Source organism: Notolabrus celidotus, chromosome 8, assembly GCF_009762535.1.
Source record: "Notolabrus celidotus isolate fNotCel1 chromosome 8, fNotCel1.pri, whole genome shotgun sequence".
Lineage (NCBI taxonomy): Eukaryota > Metazoa > Chordata > Actinopteri > Labriformes > Labridae > Notolabrus > Notolabrus celidotus.
In genome coordinates this window covers 37,298,689-37,311,176 of record NC_048279.1, presented here as the reverse complement: position 1 = coordinate 37,311,176, position 12,488 = coordinate 37,298,689, and the positions used below count along the sequence as shown (strand labels likewise).

The 12,488-nt window shown below is 45.3% G+C and overlaps 1 protein-coding gene across 1 annotated transcript in view; it reads right to left on the bottom strand.

Annotated features, from left to right (window-relative positions):
- The window catches only part of gm2a (GM2 ganglioside activator), an 11,370-nt gene extending 195 nt beyond the window's left edge, over positions 1-11,175 (bottom strand). Inside the window, exons 1-4 of the mRNA XM_034690607.1 lie at positions 10,883-11,175; positions 9,375-9,527; positions 4,359-4,541; positions 1-1,635 (exon numbers count right to left, since the gene is read on the bottom strand). The exon at positions 1-1,635 is cut by the window's left edge and continues 195 nt beyond it. Of these exons, the coding sequence (XP_034546498.1) occupies positions 1,480-1,635; positions 4,359-4,541; positions 9,375-9,527; positions 10,883-10,981 (591 nt within the window). The 5' untranslated portion in view covers positions 10,982-11,175 and the 3' untranslated portion in view covers positions 1-1,479. The remainder of the gene's footprint in view (positions 1,636-4,358; positions 4,542-9,374; positions 9,528-10,882) is intronic.
- Between the last annotated feature and the right edge of the window lie 1,313 nt (positions 11,176-12,488).

Sequence of the window (12,488 nt, the reverse complement as noted above, 5' to 3'; positions counted from 1 at the left end):
TCATAAAAAGACAGATATAATAATGAAAAATCAAATCAGATCAGAAACACGTCAAAGAGAAGAGAAGAGCTTAATTCCCTGCAGAGCTGAAAACTCTGAAACAAAAATCCCAGTTCAAACAAAATACAATAATTATCAGAGATTAACAAAAAGAAAGGAGTGACATAAATCAGCATTAAAAAGACAGGATGTATAAAAGGCTTTAATATTTAAAAACTATTTAAAGAGTGGTTTTATCCATCGTCTCTGATTATTGCTCAGTGTTTGGGACCTCTTGATAAATCGCAGGTTTAGGGTCTACGATGGAAATGTTGATATCAAATATATATTTATGAACGTTAGACAGCGTGCAGAGTTGCTGGTGAAGCTGGTGAAGCTGGTGAAGCTGTGCTCTGTGCTTCTACAGTACATTCAGACGGGACAAAGATCTCCCCCTCCTGGCTGATCTCTGTCGTTGCACTTTGCTTCAGCTTCGTTTCATCATTTCAAGCAGAAAAACTCTCTTTAATTTCAAGAACTGGAAGCTTTGAGTGTTTAATGATCTCTGCAGGAAAAAGAAGGATTAAAATCTTTACAAAAAAGATTATTGTACCTTAACTTTAATCAATGTTTCACATATTAAAGTCAGAAATACTTCAGATGTACCCGCACCCTGAAGAAGAATGTGTTTGTGTCATTTTAAGTTGCTTTAAAGGTTTAATTATTTGTGAAACGAAAGAAAAGTGAAAAAGTATTAAACCTGTTTCACATTTTAAAAACATGAACTCAAACACAGAAAGAAGCTCAGTCATCATGCTGCATGTTTCCCCCTCAGGCTGCTGCACGAGTGGAAACGTAACTCAGAAAGATTTCAAAGGTTTGAAATTCATCTTTCTGAATTATGCAGAAAATATAAAAAGGTAGAAAACATCAGAAAGAATATTTCATCAAGAGGTTCTTTCAGTCGTAAAGGAGAGGAACACGTCCGACAGATCTCTCTTTTGTCTGAGACTTCTGTAGTTTCCAGTTCAGCCAGCAGAGGTCACTGTGCTGCTTATTGACGCCCGTTTCTCTCTTTAACCAATTAAAATCCCAAACTGTCGTGAAGTGGAACTGATCAAATTCAAGTCACTTTCACTGACCTCAGTGAGGTTCATAAATCTCAGGGCTCTGTGCAACTTCTGCTTTCATTTCCCAATTTTCAACTTTGTTTACGTGCAAATAGACAAACTCCTGAAACCCCCTGAAACCTCCTGAAACCTCCTGAATCCTCCTGAATCCTCCTGAAACCTCCTGAATCCTCCTGAATCCTCCTGAATCCTCCTGAAACCTCCTGAATCCTCCTGAAACCTCCTGAATCCTCCTGAAACCTCCTGAAACCTCCTGAATCCTCCTGAATCCTCCTGAATCCTCCTGAATCCTCCTGAAACCTCCTGAAACCTCCTGAATCCTCCTGAAACCTCCCCGTCCGCTCTCAAAGTCCGATCAGTCGGAGTCCTATCAGTCGGAGTGAAGGGCGAGAGCGATCTTGAGGCAGCCCAGCTCCTGGCCCTGGCTGCCCAGTACGCCCTGCACGCGGTAGTGCCCGTTCGTCAGCCAGTAGGGCAGGTCCATGTCGGGGAGGTAGAAGTCAGACTCAGGCAGAGAGTACGAGCCCTGAGGACACACACACACAGGACACACACACACACACGCACAAACACACAGGACAAACACACACACACGCACACGCACACACACACACACACACACAGGAGACACACAAACAAGACACACACACACGCAGGACACACACACAGGACACACACAGGACACACACACACACACGCACAAACCCACAGGACACACACGCACACGCACACGCACACGCACACACACACACACACACACACACAAACACACACACACACGCACACACATGAGACACACACACACACACACACACACACACAGGAGACGCTCTGGTTACTGCGTGCAGGATGTGCAGACTCTGTTATTATAACAGTCTACTGATCTACAGTCTTTAATCTGGACCATGAGTCCAGCACAGGGGTTCTGCAGACCTCTACCCAATCTCTAAAGACTCTTGTGCACATTTATTTTATTTAAAGTTATATATCAGGCATTTAGTCTTTAATGGACCGGACAGCTGAAGACAGACAGGACATGAGGGGGAATGGAGAGAGGGGGATTAGAGAGAGGGGGAATAGAGAGAGGGGGATTAGAGAGAGGGGGAATAGAGAGAGGGGGAATAGAGAGAGGGGGATTAGAGAGAGGGGGAATAGAGAGAGGGGGAATAGAGAGAGGGGGATTAGAGAGAGGGGGAATAGAGAGAGGGGGAATAGAGAGAGGGAGAATAGAGAGAGGGGGAATAGAGAGAGGGGGATTAGAGAGAGGGGGAATAGAGAGAGGGGGATTAGAGAGAGGGGGAATAGAGAGAGGGGGAATAGAGAGAGGGGGATTAGAGAGAGGGGGATTAGAGAGAGGGGGATTAGAGAGAGGGGGAATAGAGAGAGGGGGAATAGAGAGAGGGGGATTAGAGAGAGGGGGATTAGAGAGAGGGAGAATAGAGAGAGGGGGAATAGAGAGAGGGGGATTAGAGAGAGGGGGATTAGAGAGAGGGGGATTAGAGAGAGGGGGAATAGAGAAAGGGGGAATAGAGAGAGGGGGATTAGAGAGAGGGGGAATAGAGAGAGGGGGATTAGAGAGAGGGGGAATAGAGAGAGGGGGAATAGAGAGAGGGGGATTAGAGAGAGGGGGATTAGAGAGAGGGGGATTAGAGAGAGGGGGATTAGAGAGAGGGGGATTAGAGAGAGGGGGATTAGAGAGAGGGGGATTAGAGAGAGGGAGAATAGAGAGAGGGGGAATAGAGAGAGGGGGATTAGAGAGAGGGAGAATAGAGAGAGGGGGAATAGAGAGAGGGGGAATAGAGAGAGGGGGAGGACAGGCAGGAAATTATCAAAGGTGGAATTGAACTTTCGACCTCTGCGACGAGAACTAAGGCCTCTGTATATGGGGCGCTCTAAGACCCCTTAGACCAGTGGCGCCCACTATGCAGAGCTTTGAACTTGTTTCATACTGATGCCTCTTCATGACCTCCAAAGTGAAATGACATCATCAGCAGAAAGGTTGGTTATTTCCTCAGACTGGATTTTCATGTCAGGTTGGATTTTTGTCGTGAAAGACGCCATATGGTTATTGGCCCCTCCCCCTCACTGTATTCAGCCCCTCCCCCTCACTGTGTTCAGCCCCTCCCCCTCACTCTGTTCAGCCCCTCCCCCTCACTGTGTTCAGCCCCTCCCCCTCACTCTGTTCAGCCCCTCCCCCTCACTGTGTTCAGCCCCTCCCCCTCACTGTGTTCAGCCCCTCCCCCTCACTCTGTTCAGCCCCTCCCCCTCACTGTGTTCAGCCCCTCCCCCTCACTCTGTTCAGCCCCTCCCCCTCACTGTGTTCAGCCCCTCCCCCTCACTGTGTTCAGCCCCTCCCCCTCACTGTGTTCAGAGCGCTGCTGGTAAAGTTTGTCAGAGAGAAGGAAGTTATGGATCAGGAGGAGTTCTTCTTCTCTAGATAACGTTCTTTGGACGTCTCACTGTGTTCAGTACCTCCCCCTCACTCTGTTCAGCTCCTCCCCCTCACTCTGTTCAGCCCCTCCCCCTCACTCTGTTCAGCTCCTCCCCCTCACTCTGTTCAGCCCCTCCCCCTCACTGTGTTCAGCCCCTCCCCCTCATTCTGTTCAGCTCCTCCTCCTCACTGTGTTCAGCCCCTACCCCTCACTCTGTTCAGCCCCTCCCCCTCACTCTGTTCAGCCCCTCCCCCTCACTCTGTTCAGCCCCTCCCCCTCACTCTGTTCAGCTCCTCCCCCTCACTGTGTTCAGCCCCTCCCCCTCACTCTGTTCAGCCCCTCCCCCTCACTGTGTTCAGCCCCTACCCCTCACTCTGTTCAGCCCCTCCCCCTCACTCTGTTCAGCTCCTCCCCCTCACTCTGTTCAGCCCCTCCCCCTCACTCTGTTCAGCCCCTCCCCCTCACTCTGTTCAGCCCCTCCCCCTCACTGTGTTCAGCCCCTCCCCCTCACTCTGTTCAGCCCCTCCCCCTCACTGTGTTCAGCCCCTCCCCCTCACTGTGTTCAGAGCGCTGCTGGTAAAGTTTGTCAGAGAGAAGGAAGTTATGGATCAGGAGGAGTTCTTCTTCTCTAGATAACGTTCTTTGGACGTCATGTTTTGTCCTCGTGGGGCGGGATTATTAGCTTTACCTCCCATGGTTCATCTTTACTCCCACATGTAGCTCTCCTGAGAAGTTTGAAACCCGGTTCAACACTTTGTGACATTATTTTGAAATGCGCAGTTGGGTGTCTTGGCGTGAAGGAAGAGTAAAGACTCACGGCTTTGAAGGGGCAGTGGCAGGGCAGTCCGTAGGTGGGCAGCGGCTCAGGACAGTCCTGACCCGGAGGGATCACCTGGTTCAGGAGATCACAAGCGTCCTTGTAGTGACAGCTTCCCAACTCCTCCAAACACGGGATCTTCACCCAGAAACCCGCCACCTCCTTCTCCAGGGTCACGTTCAGCTGCGGGGGAGGAGATGTAGGTTACAGTCACACGCGTTACCTTTCCTCACGTATACGACTAAAACTAACGACAGAAATGATCACATGAAAGATTTAAAACAGGATGGATCATCTGCATCATGACAACATATTATCATAAAGGTTTAAGAGATAGAAACACGCACACAGAACAAGGTGCAGTGAAATAAAGAAGTAAAAGAACACGGAGTGGGAAAGGAGATCTGAAACAGACGAGGTTTCAAAGTGGAGACTCTGGGCGAGCTTTGAGGAAGTCATTACTGACATCGATGAGGAAGCAGCTGACCTTTAGAAACCCAGGACATCCTGATCAGTGGCTTTATAACATGTGGTAATAACAGACTTTATATTAAACCACGCTCAGAGGTCACATTCAGCGCTCTGTCTCAGTCTCTGTTTGAAACGTGTTCCTCTGCACGATGACGTCTGTGCAAACACTCCTCACTTTACCTGCTCCTGAGGGGAACACCTGGACGGGGCTCTCACATCTGGATTAGATTCAGTTAATGTTTAAGCTTCAGAAGAAAGACTGCATCATAAAACTGAGGTTACTTATTCCCTCCAACAAAGGAAAGGAGGACACCAAGTCCTCACATGGGTAGCGTGGTGGACTCCGGGGGGTGCCAGGTCTCTGAAAGACTAAAGAGGTACGAGCAAAGACAGCCAGAGCCAAGGCTAAAGTAAAAACCTGAAGTCAGGGCGTCTCTGTCAGGGTGGGACGTGCACGTTGTTGAGCATGTCAAGTTTTAATAGTGTAGGGCTGATAATGGAGCCATATGTTGCGTCTGGCTGTAGAGCCGCCACACGCCACTAGAGGGAGCTGTAGCAACCACAGATGACAGGTGTCGTCACGTAGCTTGACGTAGCTCTGCGTAGCTCGCCGTGGTTTGGCGTAGCTCTGCGTAGCTCGCCGTGGTTTGGTGTAGCTCGGCGTAGCTCGGCGTGGTTTGGCGTAGCTTGACGTAGCTTGGCGTGGTTTGGCGTAGCTCGACGTAGCTCGGCGTGGTTTTTAGCGTAGCTCGACGTAGCTCGGCGTGGTTTGGCGTAGCTCGACGTAGCTCGGCGTGGTTTGGCGTAGCTCGACGTAGCTCGACGTGGTTTGGCGTAGCTCGACGTAGCTCGGTGTGGTTTGGTGTAGCTCGGCATAGCTCGGCGTGGTTTGGCGTAGCTCGTCGTAGCTCGCCGTAGTTTGGTGTAGCTCGTCGTAGCTCGCTGTAGCTCGGCGTAGTTTGGTGTAGCTCGTCGTAGCTCGGCGTAGTTTGGTGTAGCTCGTCGTAGCTTGTCGTAGCTTGCCGTAGCTCTTCGTAGCTCGGCGTAGTTTGGTGTAGCTCGTCGTAGCTTGCCGTAGCTCTTCGTAGCTCGGCGTAGTTTGGTGTAGCTCGTCGTAGCTCGTCGTAGCTTGCCGTAGCTCGCCATAGCTCGCCGTAGCTCGTCGTAGCTCGCCGTAGCTTGTCGTAGCTTGCCGTAGCTCTTCGTAGCTCGGCGTAGTTTGGTGTAGCTCGTCGTAGCTTGCCGTAGCTCTTCGTAGCTCGGCGTAGTTTGGTGTAGCTCGTCGTAGCTCGTCGTAGCTTGCCGTAGCTCGCCGTAGCTCGTCGTAGCTCGTCGTAGCTTGCCGTAGCTCTTCGTAGCTCGGCGTAGTTTGGTGTAGCTCGTCGTAGCTCGTCGTAGCTCGTCGTAGCTCGCCATAGCTCGCCGTAGCTCGTCGTAGCTCGCCGTAGCTCGTCGTAGCTCGTCGTAGCTCGCCGTAGCTCGCCGTAGCTCGTCGTAGCTCGTCGTAGCTCGTCGTAGCTCGCCGTAGCTCGTCGTAGCTCGCCGTAGCTCGCTGTAGCTCGTCGTAGCTCGTCATAGCTTGCCGTAGCTCGCCGTAGCTCCGGTAGTTTGATTTAGAAAATAAAGACATGTGAAGGCTTGTAGACGTTAACGTTCAGGAGGACTGAGGCTGGATCCTCTGACAGACTCAGAGACTCGTCATATCTGATTTTGGAACATTCAGCAGCTCCTGGAGGAAAAACAGGATCCCTTTGAGGAGTGGATTCCAAACCCTTTAATTTCATCATCGTCCAGCATGCTGTGAATATTTCAGACAAAGATCTGGTCTGCAGACTGATTCAGGTCACGCTTCTGTCAAATTAACTTGTGACACAATGACACAGAGTGCATCAGACAGCAGTGAGATTTGTCCTCACTCACACTGCTGTGTGTTTACTCTGCTGGAGGGGGCATCACTGTTATCTGCTGTCTCCGACTTCTGCAGCAGGAAGTGAGAACTAATGCTGCTGAGCTGTTCTGAATCTGCTGCTTCATGACATCTGGATGTAAGAGAGAGAAATGATCTGTATGTAACTTAAACTAACCTGCAGGGAGAGAATCTGCTAACAGTCCAACATTATCTGTGCTTCATGCGATCAGAGAGTCAGGATCTGATGTGTCCTGCACTGAGACCCTGAACATCTCATGACGGTGTTACGATACAGAACAGAGGCCAAAGCTTCCCGGAGCAGTGGGTCAGTTTAAAGTGTTACACCTTGTAACCTCCACATGTGATCAAAAACAAACAGCTCAACCTGCAGAGTCAGGAGGTTTGTTATCTTTCCCTGTTCATAAAACTACTTCTGCTGCCGAGCGCTGAGATCAACAAACCGCAGAGGGGAACTGAGCGTTCCTCCAATCTGACCAGCTCTCAAAGACAGAGGACTCTGAATCTGAAGGACTCTGAATCTGAAGACAGAGAGGAGAGTTTCCCTCAGTCAGAGTGAGAGCTCAGCCTGACCAGCTCACATGGAGCTCACAGGATCAGCAGCAGGTCCAGACAGGCCTGTTTGTTGCTCTCTAATAAGTCTGTTTCCTTATCTGTAAAACTGGAACAACTGCTCAGAGTACACCCAGAGTCTCTAAGCGTCCTATATCTGGATCCATTTCTTCAGTCAGCTTCTCTAAGACCTGCTTGTTTGTGCATGATCTCTAAAACTGGACTTCCTGCCTCTCAGAACACACGAGCTTCATGTCTCGACTCGTTAGTGTGTTACTGCATGTTACATAAATACTGTGCAGATCCAAACATCTTCCTCCCCCAGCACCCAACCACAGATTAACTGAACTGAGCCATCATACTTGCACCAGCAGATTTTGCACTAATGCCGGTCTCTCAGGAGGAGAGCCAGATTTGATACCGACACCAGTCACAGGATACAGATTAATCACAGATCACTGTATCTCTACACCGGGTCTGTAAAGTCTGGAGGCTCTGAAGAGAGCGATGTAACGCCTGACTGGTTACAAAACGAGTCTTCCTCTTTCTACACATCCTCCTGAACAGGAGAGGATCAGAGCCACTGAAAACACATACTTTGGAAGGAGTGTTTTTTATTTTAATTCTCAGATTAATTCTGAAATTAAAGTCAGAATTATGAGATTAAATTTAGAAATCTAAGAATAAATCCAGATTTCTGATTCTAGGTTTATTATGAAAAAGATTTCACTTTCAAAAATATTTTATTTTTTGTCGCCTGCCCTCCAAAACTTTTTTTCTCAGTGTCCTGAATCATTCTCAGTATTTCAGTGTTTCAGTATTTCAGTGTTTCAGTATTTCAGTGCTTCAGTATTTCAGTGTTTCAGTGTTTCAGTATTTCAGTGTTTCAGTATTTCAGTGTTTCAGTGTTTCAGTATTTCAGTGTTTCAGTATTTCAGTATTTCAGTGTTTCAGTATTTCAGTGTTTCAGTATTTCAGTGTTTCAGTGTTTCAGTGTTTCAGTGTTTCAGTATTTCAGTGTTTCAGTATTTCAGTGTTTCAGTGTTTCAGTGTTTCAGTATTTCAGTGTTTCAGTGTTTCAGTGTTTCAGTGTTTCAGTATTTCAGTATTTCAGTGTTTCAGTATTTCAGTGTTTCAGTGTTTCAGTATTTCAGTATTTCAGTATTTCAGTGTCTCAGTGCTTCAGTATTTCAGTGTTTCAGTGTTTCAGTGTTTCAGTATTTCAGTGTTTCAGTATTTCAGTGTTTCAGTGTTTCAGTATTTCAGTGTTTCAGTGTTTCAGTATTTCAGTGTTTCAGTATTTCAGTGTTTCAGTGTTTCAGTGTTTCAGTGCTTCAGTGTTTCAGTGCTTCAGTGTTTCAGTATTTCAGTATTTCAGTATTTCAGTATTTCAGTGTTTCAGTGCTTCAGTATTTCAGTGTTTCAGTGTTTCAGTGTTTCAGTGCTTCAGTGTTTCAGTGTTTCAGTATTTCAGTGTTTCAGTATTTCAGTATTTCAGTATTTCAGTGTTTCAGAGTTTCAGTGTTTCAGTATTTCAGTATTTCAGTATTTCAGTGTTTCAGTGCTTCAGTGTTTCAGTGTTTCAGTATTTCAGTGTTTCAGTATTTCAGTGTTTCAGTGTTTCAGTATTTCAGTGTTTCAGTGTTTCAGTGTTTCAGTGTTTCAGTGTTTCAGTGTTTCAGTGTTTCAGTATTTCAGTGTTTCAGTGTTTCAGTATTTCAGTGTTTCAGTATTTCAGTATTTCAGTGTTTCAGTGTTTTAGTGTTTCAGTGTTTCAGTGTTTCAGTATTTCAGTGTTTCAGTATTTCAGTGTTTCAGTGTTTCAGTATTTCAGTGTTTCAGTATTTCAGTAACATTATCAGACACCTTAAGTTAAGTTAGCAGCATAAACAGGAAGAACACGCACATGAAGGGGACAGACTTTGATTATGGACGGGGACCTCCTAGTGAAACCGAGCGCCCACAGATCTGTCATTAAGACTTGACGGTAGACTCAGCTGAGATGTCCCCCCCTGAAACCCTGCAGATCCTGTCTCTGTTAAAGAGGACTGGGTTGCAGCACTCACAGAGAGAGGAGAGGCCAGCTCTACAGACGTGGATCCTGAGGCCGAGGCTGTCAGGTCTCCAGGGATTGAGATCGGGTCTGGAGACACTTTCAGAGACTTCAGCACAGCTGGAGCATCGGGCTGCCCGCAGTTCTTCCAGTCGAACCCCAAAATCTGCAAAAACACGCAGAGTTCACGTCAGAGTCCGCCCCACAAAACATTTACAACAATCCAAAGAGCTTCAGAGAGACCCGAACGCTCCCGTCCAGTTCTTACATTTCATTTTAACGGACGCAGGATTTTATTTCTCCTGGGATTAATACCTGAAATCATTTTCAGAGTCCATAATCCTCCTCAGGACAGAAGGATATTAAGACACATCACATTTAGAATTCAGAGCAGGACATTTCAATGGTGTTCCTGAATAAAGATGCATCATGATTTAATCTCCCTGATTAGTGATTAATCTCAGATTAATCTCAGATTAATCTCAGATTAATCTGAGATTAATCTCAGATTAATCACTGATCAGGGAAACCAAATCATGATGCATCTTTATTAACTGATCACTTCTTTAATCTGAGATTAATCTGAGATTAAAGTAGTAATCAGTTAATAAAGATGCATCAGGACTATGACCTCGAGATCTACAGACACAGTGACCTCTTTAAATCACAGTTTCTGAAGAAGTCTCTGATTTATGGTCAACATGTTTATATAGCAGCCTACACAGGAGTCTAAACAGGATTTAAACAGGAGTTTAAACATGATTTAAACAGGTCGTTAAACATGATTTAAACAGGAGTTTAAACAGGAGTTTAAACATGATTTAAACAGGAGTTTAAACAGGATTTAAACAGGAGTTTAAACATGATTTAAACAGGAGTTTAAACATGATTTAAACAGGTCGTTAAACATGATTTAAACAGGAGTTTAAACAGGAGTTTAAACATGATTTAAACAGGAGTTTAAACAGGATTTAAACAGGAGTTTAAACATGATTTAAACAGGATTTAAACAGGAGTTTAAACATGATTTAAACAGGATTTAAACAGGAGTTTAAACATGATTTAAACAGGAGTCTAAACATGATTTAAACAGGATTTAAACATGAGTCTAACCAGGATTTAAACAGGATTTAAACAGGAGTTTAAACATGATTTAAACAGGATTTAAACATGATTTAAACAGGAGTTTAAACATGATTTAAACAGGAGTTTAAACAGGAGTTTAAACAGGAGTTTAAACATGATTTAAACAGGAGTTTAAACAGGAGTTTAAACATGATTTAAACAGGAGTTTAAACATGATTTAAACAGGAGTTTAAACAGGAGTTTAAACATGATTTAAACAGGAGTTTAAACATGATTTAAACATGATTTAAACATGATTTAAACAGGAGTTTAAATATGATTTAAACAGGAGTTTAAACATGATTTAAACATGAGTATAACCAGGATTTAAACAGGAGTTTAAACATGAGTCTAAACAGGAATTTAAACAGGAGCCGTGTAACGTGAAGGTCTCACCTGAGCCTTTTTGCGTGTTTTCAGTGTAGAGGAGTTTCTGCAGTTCACCTGAGAGATGACTAAAACTACAAACAGCGTTAAAAAAGTCTTCTTCTCCATCCTGTGAGACAAACAGAGACACTCAGAGACACACCGGGGGGTAGAGGAGTCTCTGTGGATCCTTAAACTGATCTGATCATGAACACAGACCCGCTTCTCTCTCTGCAGCTGTTTACTTCAAGTTCACTTCCGCACCGGCCCACTGCGTCACGTGGTACGTCACAGGGTGCATCACGTGACCGTTCTTCTTCTTCTTCTTCTTCTTCTTCTTCTTCTTCTTCTTCTTCTTCTTCTTCTTCTTCTTCTTCTTCTTCTTCTTCTTCTTCTTCTAATGGGTTTCCGGCAGGCTGTACACTGGGGAGTGTGATGCTGCCCTCCAGAGGCTAGGTTTAGCACCTACTTACAGTCTGGCATACAGCCCAGTTGGTTTTAAGGTACTGGGCCAGTCCACAGTGCCCCAGTTTAAGTCTGGTTAGGACCACCTCATCCCTCCGCCCAGTCTTTAACCCCATCCTTTTCCATGTAATTGATGGCTGCACAGAGAAGTACTGCCTTCCTCTTTTTCCTTCTGTCCATTCTTTCTGCCACAGTTGCTCTAATGTTTCTTACAGACACTGTACCATTCACACCTTCCCATCAAGACCTCAACCTCCACTGAGTCTTTACACTTTCGTTAATCTGTCCCACGTGACCGTTCAGTCTTGTCACTGTTTTTTATAATTTAAAAAAATAAAGAGCACTTTAAATGTATTTAAGAGTACAGTTCTTCAGCAGGTTCAATCTTTATCCATCACATTTCATTCAGATAAAGTTTGATCCTTACGGCAACTGGACTGCCTCACAGATCAAACTTTGGATTACCATGACCTGGATGACTGAGAACCTTCACCTTCAGATAAAGTATATTTTAATGTGTACATCATAACACAAATATTCATATTCTGTTGTTTTTATCAAAAGTATGACCTGAGGCATTTCCTCAATGTTTCATACAAACATATGAGATCTCTCTAAAAGTTTCTCATATTCTGATTCACATGAGAAGACTTTGTAATATTTGAAACAGAAAGGAATCACTTGTAGTTGCAGGTTTATTCCTCTAGATGTCAGTACAGGAGTTTAACAGATACAAACACACTCAGAATAGAAAAGCATTCACAGAGCTCAGTCTGACCTTTACAGATTCTCTATGTCTCCAAAAGAAGAAACTAAATGTTCATTTAAAAAATGAATTTTAAATACAGAAGGATTAGGCTACATTTGTGCAAAAATACCATTTCAGAAGTGAACCTGAAAGCAACACTGAATTTGTCGCACTTTTATATGAGCACGTGAACGCACCATGACTCCCTGGGGGGTCTTCTGGATCTAAAAATGACCACGATGAGGTCACGGGATAAAATCAGGGATGAGTTTGACTGTTTTAAGCAGAACGATATTAAAAATGAAGAATAATGATGTCTGAGTATTTAACAGCTTCATGTAAGCCCATCTCTGCCTGCAGCACTGGGAGAGGAGGAAGAGGAGGAAACAGGGAGGAGGAGGGGTTCAGGGGGAGCCAGATGAT